Source organism: Pelodiscus sinensis, chromosome 1, assembly GCF_049634645.1.
Source record: "Pelodiscus sinensis isolate JC-2024 chromosome 1, ASM4963464v1, whole genome shotgun sequence".
Lineage (NCBI taxonomy): Eukaryota > Metazoa > Chordata > Testudines > Trionychidae > Pelodiscus > Pelodiscus sinensis.
Window position 1 is genome coordinate 106,837,525 of NC_134711.1, and position 19,773 is coordinate 106,857,297.

Sequence of the window (19,773 nt, forward strand, 5' to 3'; positions counted from 1 at the left end):
GTTACCAACTCATTTTAAGCACTGGTTTTCAGTCCAAACCTTCGAAGGTTACTGCCAACAATTCAAAAGAAAACTCTTGCCTTGCAGTTTGGAAGATTTCCTTCATTATGAAGGGGGAAGAGTCTGTAATTACATTTTTGGTGTTCATAAAATCCCCTGGTAGCAATTTCACATTAGATGGATTCAGGAGATATTGACTGAGTAGACAGGTCCCTCTCCCTTTTGGAGGAACAAAGAACTCATGGACCATTTCATATGCAGAATTAATGGGCTGAATTCATTGCTAGTTTAGCAGGACTGAGCTCATTGGGGTTACATTAGCATCTATTCCTGCCTATCTTCCAGTTTGTAATACTTGGTCATATAACCATGCAACTGTCCTATCATTGTGGTCTCAGCACCCCAATGACTTCTGTTTTATATAATCACTCTTCAAAACTACATTGTTCCAGTTTGCTGAGTATACTATGGTGCATGTGCACTTGGCATCTTTGAGTGGAAATGTCGAAGCATGTGCTTACTTTTCTTTCATTGGTGATTGTGAATATGACCATATGTGCAGAGATGGCTGGGCTGGGAGAGACACTTCCAACCTTGATTTGTTTGCCAAAGTAGATGTATCCATTGGCAGGATTTGGAAGAGGCTAAGAAAACCACAAGAACTTAGGAAAAGGGGATCTCTGCTTCCTCCCACTATCTTCTCAAAGAAAATGCTGTTTTAGTAGTCTGAGAAAGTGGAAGATCAGGTCTCCTGCCTCCTAAATTCTTGCAATTTATGCTGCCTCTTTTCCTTGCTTTCAGTGGCCGAGAGAGCAGATTTAGTGCCTCTTCCTCCCTGTTGAATCTGCTGGCCAGTATAAGCAAGTCCTGATACAAGTAGGTTTGAGACAACAAAGGCTTCCTGCTTGCTGCCTGCCTCCATCATCTCCCGTTATGCTGTGGGTGGCCACCTTATGTATGTGGAGGCAATTCTGGGACTGGAGCTGTTTGATAGCTGCTCCCTGGTGCTAGGATGCTGGAGAGATATCTTTATGCTGAGGTCTGGTGAGCAGAAGTAAGCATTAGCATTAATGAGGACTGGGATTCCCTGGGATAAGAGTTCAAATGGGACTTTTCAGGATCAGAAGCTGGGAGGGGGGTGAGAAAGGTGCATTGAGCAGGAAAATTCTATGTTAGGAGAAAGGGGGAAAGGACTCCTGGCTCTGAGTGAAGGGGATACTGTAAATAAAGGAAGGAGGGAAATGAAGGATGAATTTGGGGAGAACATCAATAAACTGAAAGGGACAACGCAGTGGGAGGAAGCGGGGGAACAACAGGGAAAAATAAAAAGAGGAACAAGGAGATGAGGAGACTAGCACAATATAAACTTATACATGGGGAAAATGATAAAAACCAACTGATTTGGTAGATGGTACTTTGATTTCAAGACATCTGTCTCTGTCCATGCACACTGGGGAGGGGCCTTTAATGTATTTCCTGTTTTCTCCATTTTCCTTTCTGTTTTCAACTTCAGCTTTTAAGTAATTGTTGCTTCTTGCCATCTCATTTTGTCTGTCGCAACTACTTTTCATTCCACTCTCTGAGCCTTGAATGGATTGTGGTTCTTGGATGGTTTTGGCAAGTGGGTGAGACCTGCCTGATTACATACTTATTTCTGTAACTTGTCTGTGCTCAGTGTTTTGTGGTATCTGCTGCCCTGCAAACATGTGCCCCTCCCTTTTCAAAGCTCTGGGAAGTATCTGACAGCTGAGTGAGCTGCTCCATTTGGGGAAGAAAACCAAAGAGTAAATCATTGGAATGCTCCTTCCTGTTCTACCCTGCTAGGAACACAGCAGGGAGGGCAGACTACTGCTGCAGGGGGAGGGTTGGAGAGACTGCTGTGCTGCTTTGACATCCCTCAGCAGGGATAGCTCACAAAGCTATGAGGGAATCCCAAGCAGCACAGGGATCAGATCTGCCTTCCCACCACACTGCACTGTGAGATGTTTACCCACATTGCTTTGCTCTGTCTGTCGTCCTGATGCTAACAATATAGCCATGAAATGTCAACAATAGGAGGCAGAAAAACTGGCTTGACGGTTTTTCACTGTTGGTGACATTTTCATGTTAACAGCACTGTTGTTGCCAAACCTTCCCAGTGTAGATGTAGCCTCAACATTGGCCAAGTAGGATGTGGCTAACGATGACATTTGAAGTTGGGAATTCTAATAGTAGCTAACAGTGTGTTGTATCTCACCGGGACTACTTGATGCTGTTCATTTTTATGTGCGAGAGAAAATATGTGCAAATGGCTTGCCTGCTTTTATCTTTCATTTATGACAGATAAAGATGCCAAAGTAGTCAGAAGAGAAGAAAATCCTCCTGAAAAGTGACTTTTATACTCAGTGGATCTGTTTGTTTGGGTTTTTTTCCCCTGGAGTTGGCATAATTACAATAAATTCTTTAAAGGAAAAAAAGTGTTTGGAAATGCATAATGGAAAAATATGTTCTCGAGGTTGGGAGTGGGGCTTGGTGGGAAACAGAAATGGAAAAACACTGTGTGCTGCTTTGTTATTTATACTCCACCCTTTCTCACTTGGCTTTGGTTATGAACACGATTGTTTCCTCTTTCAGACAGAGAACAAAGTATCCTGTTCTAATCAAGCACAATGGTTCAGAAGTGTTATTTATTTACATAGGCGCATGTCCTACAAATATCTGATACAGTGGCTGTTCTTGAGGCATTCAGTGAAACTCCTCGTACTCTGTCAAGCATTTGCAGGATCAGCACATCAGTTTATATAAAAGAACAAATAGGTCAATGAGAATTATTGGCTGAGCAAAGAGGAATAAACAAAAAACCAGCAGCAATACAAATATTATCCTTCTTTCTTATTCCATACACACACCACAGGCAGAGAGAGAATGTTCATGTAGGGAGGTCTTAATAAATGAACCGTAGTGATTGATTAATTATACTTAAAGGGCAACTGTCAAAAGAAAAATACTATTAAAAAAAATGCCTGTGTCACGAATAAGACGGTAGTTCATTAGAATTAAACATGTAATTCTCACCACTTACTCATTTTGCTGTGTTTGGGCAAGGGTTTTATAATGAGATCAACCACTCTTTAGACTTACAGCTACTGAATAGCTCTGAGACGGTAACAGTTTTGAGTCACTACTTACATTTTCATATAAGGCGTAGTCATTGATGTAATGATTCAATTTCCATATAAGAATTAATATTCTAGTAATGCCTTGAAGGTTGTAAATGACTAGTTAATAGCACCCAAGGCCAATGGAAATTAATGCAGCCATAGCATTCACACATTACTTGCAGCTGGTATATAATATTTTTGTAAAAACTAATATAGAGACTCATTCTCTTAAGAATAGCATCTACAAACTGCTTTAATTCAACAATTAGTCACAGGATGACTTGTGCCATAGTGATAAATAATTTAGAAATAACTTATGATTAGGAAACCATACGTAATTTTTTAACCCCTGTAGGCAAAGCACAGGTCTGTTGTTCGCGTGGATATACCTGTAAAAAGGTTCTTGTTCTCATCGTGCATGCACGTCAATGTGCCTTTCCTTCTCTCACCTCCACAGTGCTAATGCCATTCTGTCCCATCCTCATTCCCACCAAGGCCCAATATGCTTCCCTCCTCTTCTTATCCAAGCCTTCTATGAGACCTCTATATCGGCTCCTCTCCCAGTCCCATCCTGGACTAATCCCATTACCTTTTAAAGTGATGTGGGTCTCAGAAGCAGCTCTCTCTAGTCTCTCAGGTGAGCCAAGACGTGGCTTCCTCTTTGGAACCTAGTAACATCAGCATGCTCTAAGACTGGAAAGGAGGAGCAAGGCAAAGCCTGGTGGAAAGACTGGAAACATGATTTCTGCAGCTGCTTTCTGTAGATCGGACTGGGGTCTGATCTGGTGAATGGGAAGGAGGAAGCAGCAGTGAAACAAGGGTACTTTAACCTTAACCAAACTGTGTGAAAAGAAATTGGGCTGAAGTTTGAGTCAGTTCTTGTTCTTTGTGACATGAACCTATTCACCCATCTCTGCTCCAAATAACCCTCAGAGATCCTCTGGCTGTCTGTCTCTGTTTAGTGTAGCAAGAGAGCATTTAGTTCCTTGTAGGATAAATGCCCTATGATGCACCTTCTTGTGTTATTTCTTAGTGTCCAGCATCATTACAGCATATCTTTTAGAGTCGCACAATGTTGTGCTCTCTTCTGTATATTTAATCGAACAGCTACTGAGTCAGGCATTTTATTGATTTGGAAATGGAGTGAACATTTGTGCATGTGTGGTTTTCTGCATGTGTTCTACATGATAATGCCAGTAGTTCAGTTCCTTTTCAGCCCCAGGTACCTTCTGCTCCTGTGTAACCCACTATGCAGTGTGCATCGGGCATCCCCCTCTAGTGGCTGATTCAGGCAGAATTATTACCCACTGCTAATTCTAGCTAAGGTACTTAGGTTAAGAATTTTAATGGTGACTAGTGACTTGGGTTCCTTGGCCTTTGGGTGCCCAACTTGAGAAGCCTGAAAGGGGACTGATTTTTTAAAAAAGGTGCGAAGTACCTGCCATCTTTAAATCAGACCCAGTAAGAGTCTATAAACTGGGCATCCAAAATTGATGCATTTACTCTGAAAATTTAATGATCTGTTCTTCAACTCTAGGGACAGAGGTCCTTGGTGCTACAAACCCCATGCTTAATCCCTGGTGATAGATTGCAATTAATGTTTTGCATTTATAGAGTGATATCTGTACAAAACTGTGACTGATTTAAAGCTCTCAATCTGTGGGCACCTGTCTGAACATTTAACAGTTAACCTCTTTCCATTTTTTGTTTCCCATTTATAGCTCAGGTGTGCAGACTCTGCCCCATAATGCCAAGGTGCACTACAACTATGCCAATTTTCTGAAAGACCAGGGTCGTAACAGTGGAGCCATCTATCACTACAAAACTGCCCTCAGGTAAGTTCCTTGAAACAACTATTAAGACTGTTTACTTAAACTTTCCTCATCGGGCATATGAAGTGTTGTGTTTTTCTCTTTTCCTAACAATAGGCAGCTCCTTGGTAGCAATTATGGTTTAAGTTGAAAGCTCTTTGGCTCAGTGTTTCTATGTCATTAAATGAGGTAATTTGGCATCTCTCCCATTCTTTGTGTGTCATTCAGAAGTTTCCATAGCTACACATCAAGCAGTGAGGTGTCATTTGTTACACTAAATGTACACTGGTAAATGGGAGGGAGTTGCCATAGCTGTATTTATAGGCTCTCAGGCCATTTATTTTAATACATTATTAATGATGTATGTATGAAACATACCAATTCTGTTACCACCAAGGTAGAGTAATGATAATACTTAACACCTATGCAGAGTTTCACATCTTCAAAGCACTGTACAAATACTGGCATTACTTTATCCTCAGAACAGCCCTGCCTAGTAGGGCTGTGTCCAGACTCAAGGGTTTTTCGAAAAAACTTCACCTGCGTCTAGACTACAGCCGCGTTCTTTCGAAATTAAATTGAAAGAACGCGGCTTTTCTTTCGATGGTGGAAAACCTCATTTCACGAGGAAGAACGCCTTTTTTCGAAAGTGTTCTTTCGAAAAAAGGCGTTCTTGAATGCAAACAGGGCTTTTTTGAAAGAGAGCATCCAGACTGCCTGGGTGCTTTCTTTTGAAAAAGCGGCTTGCCTTTTCGAAAGTACTGCTTGCAGTCTAGACGCTCTTTTTCGAAGTATCTTTCGAAAAAGCCTCTTTCGAAAGAGGCTTGCAGTCTAGACGTAGCCTAGGTGGGTAAATAGTTTTGTCCCCATTTTACAGAGGAGAATCTAAAACAGCAAGATGAGTTGACTTGCCCAAAATCACAGAGGGTATGTCTACACTGCAAAGTTAATTCGAAATAACAGCCGAGCCGGGACCAGCCGTTATTTCGAATTAACTTCAATAGCGTCTATACATACAAACCGCTATTTCGAATTTAATTTGAAATAGCGGAGCACTTAATTCGAATTTGGTAAACCTCATTCTACAAGGAGTAACGCCAAATTTGAAATAGCTAATTCGAAATAAGTGCTGTGTAAACACTTAATTCGAATTTGCTGGCCTCCGGCCCTTCCCAGTTTCCCCTGGTGGCCACTGTGGGCCAAACAAGGAAAACTCCTCTCCTCTCCCCCAGCCCCGGAGCCCTTAAAGGGGTAGACTCTGGCCAGACGGCACATGCCAGAGCCATGCCTGCCAGCAGTTGCAACCCCTTACCCAGTGGCCACACAATCCCATCCAGTGGCAGCCAGCCATTCCCCACCCAGTCCCCCAGCACCCAGGGGCCAGCCAGGAGCCGTAGATGGCGCACACCTGCCTGGACTGGTGCAGAGATCATGAACCTCATAGAGGTTTTGGAAGAGACCCCCAATGTCCATGATCTCTGCATCAGGAGAAGGAACGCGGCCGTCTATGGCCGCATAGCGGCCACCATGGCCCAGAAAGGCCACAGGTGCACCCAGGAGCAGGTGCACTTGAAAATTAAAGAGTTATGGCAGGGGTTTGCCAGGGCCACCAGGGGCGGCGCTGCAGCAGGGGCTGACACCTGCCTCTATTTCCCTGTCCTCGACCGAATCCTGGGGGGCGGGATGGTCTGTGCCACCCCGAGGCGCAGCGAGCCGGGACCAGAGGGCCCTGACCCAGGTGCGGCAGAGCGGCCAGCATGGAGGGTACCACGCCAGCGGGAACCCTGAGCTGTCCCGGCACCGGAGTCAGCAGGGTCGTCAGGGGAGGCCACACCAGGTAAGTGCCGTCACTGTCCGCTACCCCAGAGGGCGGGAGGGGGAGAGGGGTAAGGGTGACCAGGGACTGCGCGCGTGGGCCGTGCCTCCCATAGATCACGCAGCCACCTGTGCACGTGCGGGCACATGCTGTGCCACCCTTGGGGAGTTGGCTCCAGCTGCATGCCGCACAGGGGCCGTGGCCCGAAAGCCACACACGTGTGTGAAGAGACCTGACACACTCCCAAGCCTGGGGCGGGATCCAGCAGGACACCCTCCCTTCACACGCCCCCTCAACACAGAGGCAGGGGCCATCTCGCCCCCACCATGGCCACACTATACACAGCACAGGGGCATGAGTGCGGTCTTGGGGCAGCTCCCACTCCCAAGGAGAGCCAGACATCCCAAACATGGCCTCTGTGCAAGCACGTCGGCTCTGACGGTGCAGGGCACGGTCATCCTCACCTCGCAGGGGGTGTTGGGCATCATCCACTGCGTCCCCATGGAGAACTGACCACTCCCCTTCTTTCTTCACAGTCACACCAGCTGCATGTGCAGGGCGCACCACCCCGCCTGGGACATGCTCCTGCTCCCAAGGGCTCCTCCGGACCACCAGGACGTGGGAGGGGTACCGGGCCCAGCACCTGGGGGCCCTGCGAGCCCTGTACCGCACCATCCAGGCCTGGGTGCAGGAGGACCTGCAGCTTCGCCGGGAGCAGCTTGCCCAGGACCGTGCCACGTGCTCACACCTGCAAGCCCTGCTGTAGCGCATGCTGCCCTGTGCCACCCCAGCGCCTGCTGCCCCCCCAGCTACTGTTCCTCTTCCCACTCCTGCCCCTGCTCCTACCTCTCCTTTCTCAACCTCCTCACCCTCCTCCTCAATCTCCACACCCCCCACCTCAACCTCCACACCGCCCTCCCCATCCGCCCGGGGATGCTGAGGCCCTCGCACCCGCTGTGCTGGGAGACATGTGGCCCGACGAGACCCCCACCCCTGAGTGCCGAGCTTCCCCTCCCCCTTCATCCCCTTGCTTTCCCCGTCGAGCTCCCTCCTCCCAGTTTTCCCCCTTGCCTCACCCACTCTCTTTCCTCCCGTCTCCCACCTCCTTTCCCCAGACTTCCCAGAGTTTCATTGCCCCTCCCCAGTTTTGTTAAATAAAGACAGTTCGTGTTTATGAAAAAAGTGTCTTTTATTTGACATCAGGAAGGGGGGGTTGGGAAGGGTATCTGGAAGGACGTGAGGGAGGAATGGGGCACGCGCCCCCGGTGGGGAGGACTGGGGTGGCTCTAAGGGTTCCTCGGGGTGGATGCTTTCCTGCAGGGCCTCCTGGATCCTGACAGCCCCCCGATGGCAGCCTGCAGCAAGTGCAGCCGGGCTGATGGCAACGACCCCACGAAACGCACCGGCGTGCCAAGGGGCAGCTCTGCCATGGGGCCATGTGTCCGAGTGCAGACACTCAGGGCACTCCAAGACAGGACTGCTTTGCTGTCCCTCATCGAGGTAGACAAGCAAGTGGGAACCCTGAGAACTGTCTGTCTGGGGTGGGGGTCGGGTCCCTTTAAGCACAGAGCTCAGTCAGCCTCAGGCAGCAGCCCCACACAAGAAGTCCTAACGTGATGCCCTGCCAGCACTGGTTCTTACCAGCCTTAACTTCGGTTCAGGGTCCACTCAGTGTGGACGCACTATTTTGAAATAGCAAAACGCTATTTTGAAATAGGTTTTGTGTATTAACTATTTCGAATTAAGTTAACTCGAATTAACGCTGTAGTGTAGACATACCCAGAGTGAGTTTGTATGAGATCCAGGGTTATAACTAAGGCTTTGTGATGCCCAGTCCCTCACCCACTCCTACAGACCATGCTGTCCCTTCCGACGGGCGCAGCCACACTACCCTAGTTAAGGTTGCATTCCGACTTCTGTTTAAATATTGACCTTTCTAAATCCTTTAAAACGGACATACGTACATCAGATTTGTTTGGAATTTGGTGTGCCTCAATGTCGTAGCTGGGTCATGGGTAAACAGACTTAGTAGTCAGAGCTAGAGTCTGTAGTCCATAGACAGGAGTCAGGATACCAGGAGGTCAGAAGGAGGAGATAAACTGGAGATCACAATGACACAGCAGACACCAAAAGTCAAGATGGAGCAGGTAGCAGGAATTGGGGAGGGAGCAGAAAACCACAGAGCAGAGTGGGACCCAGCTGTTCAGACAGCTTCCCGTTCCTGCCGCCATCATCAGTACAGCCACCAGACCAACCTGCTGATCTGGCACTCTGCCAATCAGACCTCAGCATGGAGCCTCACACTGGGGCTGGGTGTTGTGGGTCTCAGGTAAACTATTACCAGTAAACTGCTAGGGATGTTAATGGTTAGCTGGTAAGCCTCACCCGTTAAGGCTTACAGGTGAGACTTACTGGTTACGGTCAACCGGTGGGGGATGGAGCAGTCCCCCACCCACCATAGACAGGGGGCTGCTCCAGCCTGGCTGTGGGAGTAAGGGGGTCACTCCAGTCCAGCCCACCCCATTTAGTTGGTCAAATGGTTAAGTTTAATGTTTAACTGGTTAACTAATTAAATGGGATTTTACATCCCTACAGGCTGCTAGGTGACGGGCGGGAGCATGGCAGCTCCCAGGAACCCTGTGGGCCTGAGTTTGAGACCTGTAATTCAAGACAGGCGGGTGAAGCCAAAGGGTTGTTGACTCAAATTTGGGGTCATTTGTGCTAGAGGTTGTGGAAATATGCCGTCACTTCCAAAATAGCCAATTTTCAAAACGTTTCTAGGGTGTTTGTGGCTTTTTGTCTTCAGAGCTAGAGATCAAGCTGTTGATGACGGTCAAAATAGTCTGTCAAGTTTTACCCAAGGTAGTGCATGACACTCACTAAATTTTGGGGGACCCAAACTAAGAATGGTATTTAAGAAAAGGCATGTTTTTATAACGTCTGTGTGCTAACCCAGAAAAAAAGGATGGAAGGTTTCCATTCCCACCAATTTACATGCTTGTAAACTTGACTGTTGTTACTGCTCTAAAATCTAACTGGTTACTTGGATTACTTGGAAATTTGATGTGACCGTGGAGGCCTGAGGCAGTGTTCATGAGCCAAATTTGGGGTTATTCGATCAAGGGGTTCCTGAGTTTCAGGACTCCCAAAATGATTTCCTTCTGTTGTTTTGTGCAACTGGCCCCCACAGCTCAATGAACGGGCACCCTTGTAGCATGCAGCCTCTTTCAGAGTTGTGGGAATGTGGGAGAAGCACAAACACAAGAAAGAGCAGCAATAAAAGATAGAGAAAAATAAACAGCAAAAAACAGATACCAAAAAAAAAAAAAAAAAAAAAATCACACCAGAGAGGAAAAAGGGACAAACACAGAAAAAGAGAAAAGATGGGCAGAAAAGAGAAGTTGGGAAACAGAATTCCCTCTAATTTGTTCCATCCATGGTCAGATTGAATTTTGGAACGTGCACCAATATCAAGGCAATTTGTGGGTATGTGCCACCACTACAAACAAAAAAATGAGATGTATATTTTTAAAAGTTCATAGATAAGAAGAAGGGATATTTAACAAGGTGCACTGCTTAAGATGTGTATTTAATATGAAATCAAAAATAAAATTAACACTGCCTTTGGAGTACATCTATTTTATCATCCTTTCTAAGAACTCAAGCTAGTAAATACACCAAAATGTGGCATACTGAAAACAGCTGTATAAATAAAACAAAGACATGGCTATTAAATGAAAGCATAAAAATGTGCCCCAGAGGCCCAATTTAATAACCTCCTCCTAACCATTCACCACTAAATCTTCGCAGAAAGCTGTTCTCAAAAGATGAAGCATCTGCTAAATCACTACCATGCTATGGACTTTTGAAGTTCACAAAACTATCTCCCTTCTAGGTAGGGGTGGCATGTGAGAAAACACAAGTGGGGCATGGGTGGGAGGGATAAGAGGCCAGAGCCTCTTGGTGGCCTGGTGGACTAGCAGGCGGTCTGGGGCCTACAGCTGTGATCAGTGCCCCCCCACCCCCCCACACACACACTCACCCGCAGCAGTGGGGGAGGGGAGAAGTGGAGTGATGCGGCCCTACCCTGCTCCTCTCCCCCGGCTCATTGCTCCTTCACCGAGGGGAGAGCGTGGGATCACCCCCTGCACTTACTGGCAGGACGCATATTATCTGCCCACATAGCTGAGATCTAAGATGCTAAGCAAATCTATGAATCAACTAGATATAGTCATGCTCTCATTGCAAATAATAACATATATTCTGATACTGGAGAATAAAAGGCATTTACTCGGGCTCATACAATTTCTTCGGGGTATCAACTCTTATTTTAATACTTCACACACAGAGAAGAGCAAAAATAAATAATAAAGCAACAGTGAGCAAAATAACCCATAAACAAGTGACAAGGAGCCAGGCAAAGTTATCCTGCTTCATACTGTGCACCTGAGTAATCTGGAAGCTATGAGATACTGAGTTCAGCTGCCAGTCACTTTCAGCAGGGGAGGGGCCAGAACTGGCAGGCTAAGGTGTTCCCCCTCACTGTCCCTCTCCGCTCTCCCTACCGCAGCAGTGCACCTGGAGCTGGGAGAGATGACAAAATTGGACTTTCTCCTCTGTCTGTGCTGCTGCAGTGCTACTAGAGCTGTCCAGAGGCAGCCACTGGGACAAGTTGCATCTCTCCTGGGCTGCCACACCCAGCTCAACTGGGGTTGTGAGTCCTAGGATGCCGCAAACTTACTTTTCCCACCCCCACCCACTCCCTATTGCTCCTACCACCTCACCTTCAACATCCTCTTTCCAGGGTCCAGGTGGTAGCTGCATGGTCCTTCATTTCCTCATGGAAATGCAAGCATGCATCTTAGTGGGAACTATGGCATGAAAGGCATGTAGAACATAGCTTGGTGCAAGAGGACATGTGCATAGGGCAGGGGTGGGCAAAAGGCTTTCACAGGCCGAATCTGGCCCACCAAGCAGGTTGATCTGGCCCATGGAGGCCCTGCTGCTCCCCCGTCCCTAGGCCAATTAGGGCTTGGGGGCAGGAGGGAATGCACAGAGTTTCCTCTGCACTGCCAGGATCACGTGATGCTTAGAAGCACCACGCACTCCTGGCAGGGTGGGAGGAGGCTTCACGTGCTACCCCGAAGCCCTGATTGACCTGGGGGCAGAAGAGGGAGTGTGCAAAGTCTCCTCCCACCGTCAGGGGCATGGGCACCTAGGGGGAACCTTGGAGGAGGGGGGGGCAAAGGTGCTCTCCCGCCCCTAGACCAATCATGGTCTGTGGGTGGCAAAGCAAGGAAGTATCTTGGCCCCACACCTTCTGCTTGAAGCCCTGCCCCTTCTGGTGCAGCCTGGGGCCACTTCAAAAATTTCTGAAGTGGTTCATGGCAAAAAATTCTAACAGAAAAATGGCAGGGAACATTTTCTTATTGAACTGCTGCTTGCTTAGACCCTAAATGCAATGGAAAGTCAGAAGTTACCTCTGTCCAATTAGAATTAGACTGTCCTCTGGCCAACTAAGGAATAATATTGATGTCTGTGAAACAGACCCTCAGCTAATCATGATTAGCTGGAAGGACAATGTTTGCTGCCTTCCACCGTGTCTGGAAAATGAATGTGAGAGGCATTCAACAAAAATGTGGAGATCCATTAGGGTTTTTTGTAAGTATTGGCAAACGCTAGCCATCTGTGAAAGAGAACTTACTAGTACCCGTGGCAGCTTAACTGCTCCTCCCTCCCCATATTGACACTGCCATTAGTGCAGGCAGCTGCTTGTGTGTTACTCCGAGTTTATAGTATTTTCTGACAATAGATTTTGCTCAGCTATATCTCTAGCTAAGCAGCACCAACCTGTAATTATCCTGTCTTCTGCTCTGCAGTATTTCAGTTACACAGGAGGCTATTTTACAATTGTTTGCAGACCATATTTATTAAATTTTATTAGATAGGTAGCCTGTGATGATGATGATGTCTGTAGTACTTATGCCATGTAAAAGGCTTGATCCTCAAAGGATTTAGGTAGCTTCAGCTCTTTTTAACTTCAGTGGGAGCAGGGGTTGCCTGACACCTAATAAAATCAAGCTGTAAGTATCCACCCTGAAGCGTTAACATTCTAACCCTGCTTAATAATATGCATAGAAAAACAAGTGTTGTCTAGTGCTTGGAGCTCAAACTAAGAATTGGCTTCCTTAAGTTCTGCTTTGTGACTTTACCACTGACTAGATGTGTGACCTTGATCAAATCATTCAATCTTTCTGTGCCTGAGTTTTCCATATCTGTACAATGGGGATATTAATATTTGATACATTGACACTCCTGCTCCACTTCTCTGTCCAACTTTCGTCTCTTTTTTTCATGTTGTCTCTTCTGCCCGAGCACCCCCTATCTTACTGTGTATATCCCTGAGCATTGGGGCCTGTATTCTTAAATGTTAATCAATGTGGGTAAAAAATTGCAAATAGAATACCATATTTTAAATTGCACACAATCAATCCCAGTTGTTTGAAGTCCTGAGTCAACAGGTATTTCATTATACCTAGATGTTCAACAAATTCTAACTCTATTCAACCAGTGGAAAAGGTAAGTAAATAACATGGTGATGAGTGCAGGGTCTAGATATATGCCATGGTTATAAGCAAATTCCAAAGCCAGACTTTCCCCAGTGAGTATAGCCTCCCTAAAATTTCCAGTCTTGAGAATGTTAGTAAAAGCACCCACACAGATTCTAACTTTTGCACCAACATTTTCTCACAATGTGACTGTAATACTAAAGGATATGTCTACACTTGCACCCTAGTTCGAACTAGGGATGCAAATGTAGGCATTCGAAATAGTCAATGAAGTGGGGATTTAAATATCCCGTGCTTCATTAGCATGATCTCGCCAGCACATTACTCTGATTAACAGCTGCTTTGAAAGTGAAAGTGCGCACTGGGACGCGTTAGTTCGAACCAAACCTCTTGGTTTGAACTAATGTTACTCCTCAAAAAATGAGGAGTCCTTGCAGACTGGCCATCAATGGGAGTGCCCTCTGTGTTTGATTTAGCAAGTCTTAACTGGACCCGCTAAATTGAACTACAGAAGATCGATCGTGGCAGCGTTGATCTTCCATTTAGTGAAGACATGGCCTTAGACTCCCAAAATTACAGATGAGGCCCTAGGAAGCCAGTGGTAAGAAAGTAGGTTACCTTATATAGAGGGAGATTGTCAATCTTGGTCTCTTGCTCCTGTTTAAGCAATGGTGCGGAGCACTGCAAAGACCATGTATGCAGTTTCTTCAAGGGTAAGAAAAGGAAAGCGACATATTGTTGTACTGCAGCCCCTTTGCATAAGGAGCAGTGTTGATGTCCTGCTGATCTTTTTAGCTTGCTTTCATCGTTTTATGGCAAATTGCAACTGGTGTTGTTTTTGTTGCAATTTTAATATGAGATTAAGTATGAAAATTTGCTAAACAAAAATTATGATGTCACAATGTACTAGGACATCTAAACCCCTATCAAAATTACTATAATTAATACTAATATTTGAGACTTACAGTATCTTTCAGTCAATGTTTAATTGTTTTGCAGTCATTTAGCTCAGTGATGTAACAGTTCTTTAAAGGAAGTAATATAACTGTTCTACAGATGAGTAGATTGCAGGACGTTCGCACATTGATAACAGCCAGGAATAGAGCTTTAACCATTTGTTTGCATTCCTATTTTAAGGGGACTGGCTGGATCAAATCCTCAGCTGACATGAATTGGCATTGCTCCATTGGTTTCTGTGGAGCTAATCAATGATACAGAAGAACATTTTCTGATGATAAACCTGCTGAGCAATATATTTGCAAAGGACAGAGGTCCCATTGACTATCTCTTTAAAATGAATGTTTGTTTGAAATGTTGGCAGATCACCCTTTAGAAAATTCATTAAGCACTCAATGTGGAGTATTGAATCTTAACTTTGTGAATTAGTGTGTAGCCTAATTTTATAACTGTGCTGTGGCTGGGGAACATGAAAACTGAGACCAAATGTAAAACTAGAGAGGAACATAATCATTTATAAGAAAAACTCAACTCTCTGTGTGTGCATAAATATGCAAAAGTTTCTCTCTTCAGATACAGAAATAAACATTAAAATCTAACCTGGAAGCACAGGCCTTTGGGGAGGCAAACTAAAATATGTATAAACTAGATTTCACGAATAGTTGGCATTCTGGAATTGTTGTAATGGGTTATGAACCTTTTAGCTAACCTGCAGTGGAACAATAAACACATCACTGTAATAGACCTCTTTAGTAGTTTCTCAACCATGCTGTTGTGGTCCCAGAACAAACTTGTTGCTTCACAAAATAAAAAAAAAGTTAAGGTAATAAAATACTATTTTGTAATAGGTTGGGAAAAGCTAGACTAAAGGGTGGTCATTGCAGATTTTCTACTTCTGCTCACTATGCTCTTCTGTTGCCTGAGATGAAAAAAAAATGTTAACCTTAACATGAAATAAATCCCGTCTTATCTGTGTGTATGAGAGAGACTATCAGGTCACTCAGTTTCATGCTGATATGATGAATATTTACAAAGGGCTAATGAAAATTTTTTGTTGTTGATTGCTGTTAAATTTTCAGTTTTTTCCCTTCTTCCTAAGTGCTACGTTGCCTTCATCAGGAATGAATGTAAGCTGATGTGTATGGATGAAGATAGCAGAGTTTTAAAAATCAATTCCAACCAATTGTTATTTTTGATTTAATAAGCATTGTGGCAAGCACGAAAAGTGCAAACCTGAAAAATTGTGTTAATTCACAACTAAACACTGAAAGTGGTCTTATCCTGTCATCTCTATTTCCATGGTTAAAATTGTGGTTCCCAGATTTTAGGCATGAGGTTTTTGTTGGCTGAGTCTTGACTCTTCTGAGTCTTGGGTTTCTGTGTATCAACAGATTTTCACTAAGGCGTTGTCACATAATAAGAAGCGTTGCTTAATTTGGTTGCACAAATGACGTTTTGTGCAGCCCAACTCTCTTTTGAGGTAGGCAAACATTTTGGCACCCAAAATGGAACACCACAATTTTGGGGCATTCAGACTTGGCAGCTGTCTCAGAAATTTGGTCCTAATCCTTTTTCACAAGAGTATATTGTTGTTTTCAGATTAAGTTACAGGCACAGAAGAGAGTTATCTTTGGGTTTGAGAGGATACAATGATCTTCAAATGGAGACATAGTTTATTTATAACTGAATTAATTATTTATAAGTGATTTTTGCTGCTGAGTGAATAGTCACAAAAGTGAAACAGGAGAAGAAGAAGAGGAAGGCAGGGGAAGGGGGGAGGGACAGAGACATTTAGAAGGTAGAGGAAATTAGTCATCTTGAAGCAATCCAGAGCTACTCTCCAAGGTTCTATCTCCCATGGGAAACCTGGGCAAAGAAGTGAATTAGTTCCTGTTTACAATCTGAACTTAAATTTTATATAATATTTGGTATTTGATATTGCATAATACAATAAAAAGTATTTGTAGCTATATGCATTTAGTCTGTGTGTACACACACACAGAGTAGGACCTCATTTATGAACACTTAGGGAATGGAGGTTGCCCATAACTCTGAAATGTATGTAACTGAATAAAGTACAGGAGAGAGGGTGCACCTGTGTGTTTGATAAGATAGCATGGCCCCTTCCTGGGGTGGGGAGGTAAAATAGCACATTCTCCTCCAAAGGGAGGGAGGCAAAACCAGCATGTCTGTAACTCTTGTGTTTATATCTTTGAGGTTCTACTGGGTGTGTGGGTATGGGTGTGAATATATCTGTACATAAGTATAAAATGGGGAGGGAAAATATACACACATACACATGTATTTTGTGTTTGAGAAAGTGAGTCAGGGTATGTCTACACTACCCCGCTAGTTCGAACTAGCGGGGTAATGTAGGCATACCGCACTTGCAAATGATGCCCGGGATTTGAATTTCCCGGGCTTCATTTGCATAAGCGGGGAGCCGCCATTTTTAAAACCCCGCTGGTTCGAACCCCGTGCAGTGCGGCTACACGGGGCATGAACTAGGTAGTTCGAACTAGGAAGCCTAGTTTAAACTACCGTTACTCCTCATTTCACGAGGAGTAACGGTAGTTCGAACTAGGCTTCCTAGTTCGAACTACCTAGTTCGTGCCCCGTGTAGCCGCGCTGCACGGGGTTCGAACCAGCGGGGTTTTAAAAATGGCGGCTCCCCGCTTATGCAAATGAAGCCCGGGAAATTCAAATCCCGGGCTTCATTTGCACGTGCGGTATGCCTACATTACCCTCCTAGTTCGAACTAGGAGGGTAGTGTAGACATACCCTCAGACAGCCCTTTTGGGTTTTCTATTCTGACCTCATAACATCTGGACAGCAAAGGGGACTCCTGAGGGAGTTGTCCCATAGGCCTTAGGGAGAACATCTGCCCTAGAGGGAAGAATTCCCTGTGGAGGAAGGGATAGGAGACAAAGAAGTTGGTTTACTGGCTGGAAATAGTAGAGGAGAGGAAGAGTCTGAGCTTTGAGAAACACAAGTGTAACTACTTAGGGCTTCATTTATAAAAAGCTGGAAATTTCAGGGGAAATACTGAATTGCATTACCATGACGTCATGAGATCCTGCAGGAGAAAGGCTCAAACAAAGGGTGCATAGGTATATGTGCCTTATCAACATTTCCTGCTGCCCCACGTTGAGAAAAAGCTGCATCATAACTTCATTTGTGATGAGTTGGACATTAACCAGACACACCACTCCATTCTCTTCCCCATTTAAAAACAAAACCCTAGAGCGTATTGCTGAGACTTATTTTTTTTGTTTTCCCACACTCCCTTACAAACTGACTTTTTATATATTTTAAAATTTGCAATACGGGGTTGTTTAAACTGTGTTGAATTGTACTCTTTGTATATTAAAACAAAATCTTGTTTGCATGACCTTATATTTTTTATGCATATAATATTAAGAACTCCTTTCAGCGCAAACTGCAGGTGGCCTTGAATACCATCTGTGATTTATTTCTGGAAAGATTTATAATACTAACACCATTTGTTAGCCTGTTTTTACAATGAGTCAGAATTTGCTCTGCTGCTACACTGTGATAGCCATGGTTGTGTTCACTCCTGATAGCTTGAATGCCCTTATGACACCCAGAGTAGGCATTCCTGGTGATCTCTGTAGTCTGGGGTTTGATGAAACCATATTTGGAAAGACTAAACTAATAGACTGCATTAATAAGTGTAGATAACTTGAGAGAATTGCTTAGTGATGTAATAACACTTGCTGGCTGAAAAGGATGCCTGATATAAACCTGAACTACAGACTTAACAGATGCCACAAGGCAGTACAATGGAGCATTAGGCTCTTTGCTTTAACCAAAGGAGTTTATGTTTAAAATTTATTAGTGGAGAGTATACAAAACAGTATATTCCACTCCTACTGCCTTGCTCTGCTTTATACCCGCCACATATCAAGTATTGACAGTGACAGGCACCAGGTGCTTCTGCCCAGAGAGACAGATATACATATAGCAACCTTTTCTAAATTCTATACTCATATGTAGGACCTTTCTGCAGGGCCTTGTAAGAGGATATGTAGCATTCAAAATTACTCTGCTATGGCAAGGTCCCATCTGGTACAGGAAAGACCTGTTGCCTTGTGGCAGTGCAATCAAAACTCAAATGTCACTGCTCTATTGATTTTTGTTTTCAATGGAGTAAACATCTCTACGTGTTAGGACTTGGTGCTTAAAGACCACTCCATTTTCCTAGCATCTTATCATAAAACTCCCTCTCTGCAATTATTTTACTTTAGATATGAGGTGCGGGCAATGGGAAGTAAGAGAATCATTCAAATGTGAGGCTTAAAGGGACCTTGAGAGGTTATTTTGTCCATCCCCTGCTGGGAGGCAAGACAAAGTAAACCTATACCATCCCTGACAGCAGTGGTGGATTCCTCAACCTCCCTTGGAAACCCATTCTAGTATTTAACTATCTTTGTTAGAAAGTTTTTTTCCCCCTAAATCATCCCTGGAGATTAAACTAATTGCTTCTTGTCCTATCTGATTAAATATGGAGAACAACTAAACCCCATTGTCTTTATAAAAACCTTTATCATAGTAGAAGAAGTGATGTAAATACCCATTTTAAAATGTTAACTGGTTACATGACGTGGAGAGCTGGGGTCCTGTAGTCAAGTGACTTGCTCTGGCTGGGCCATCTGCTGCAAAGGGAGGGCTTGCTCTGGCCAGCCCTCCCGTATAATTTGACATGGGCTAGGGCTTTGTTCCGGCCGGTCGCAGCCCTCTGGTTTACCAGTTACCAGATAAGCATGCTGGTAAGGCTAATGCTTTCTGGGTAACTGGTTAACTTTTTACATCCCTAATTAAAAGACTGTTATCAGGTCTTCCTGTCCTCTTTTTTTTCAAGACTAAACATGCCCAGTTTTTTTTAACCTTTCTTCAAGGGTCAGGTATTTTTAAACTTTCATCATTTTTGTTGACATCTTCTGGATTGTCTCTAATTTATCCACATCTTTCTTAGAGTGTAGTGCCCAAAACTAGAGAAAGTACTCCTGCTAAGACTTCACCAGTGCTGAGTATAGTGGGACCGTTACTTCCCATGTCATGGATGAGACACTCCTCTTAATACACTTTGGAATATTAGTGGGTTTTTGCAACTGCATCACATTGTTTGCTCGTATTTAATTTCAGATCCACTAGAACACCCAGATCCTTTTCTACAGTACTGCCACTTCCCCAGGTATTTCCAGTTCTCTTTTTGTGCATTTGATTTTTTTCTCCAAACATGTAGTATTTTGCACTTCTCTTTAATGAACTTTCTCTTGTTGATTTTAGACCAATTCTCCAATTTATCTAGGTCCTTTTCAATTCTAATCCTGTCCTCCAAAATGCTTACAATCCCTTCCAGCTTGGTGTTGTCCACAGATTGTGTAAGCATGCTCTCCACTCCATTATCCAAGTCATTAATGAAAATGTTAAATGGTGCTGAGCCCAAAATAGACCCC

The 19,773-nt window shown here is 44.5% G+C and overlaps 1 protein-coding gene across 6 annotated transcripts in view; it reads left to right on the forward strand.

Moving 5' to 3' along the window:
- The window catches only part of TMTC1 (transmembrane O-mannosyltransferase targeting cadherins 1), a 224,796-nt gene that overhangs the window by 153,191 nt on the left and 51,832 nt on the right, over window positions 1-19,773 (forward strand). For all 6 annotated transcript variants that reach the window (XM_075940705.1, XM_075940703.1, XM_075940711.1 and 3 more), the window contains one exon: window positions 4,862-4,975. In XM_075940705.1, coding sequence (XP_075796820.1) covers window positions 4,862-4,975 — 114 coding nt within the window. The remainder of the gene's footprint in view (window positions 1-4,861; window positions 4,976-19,773) is intronic.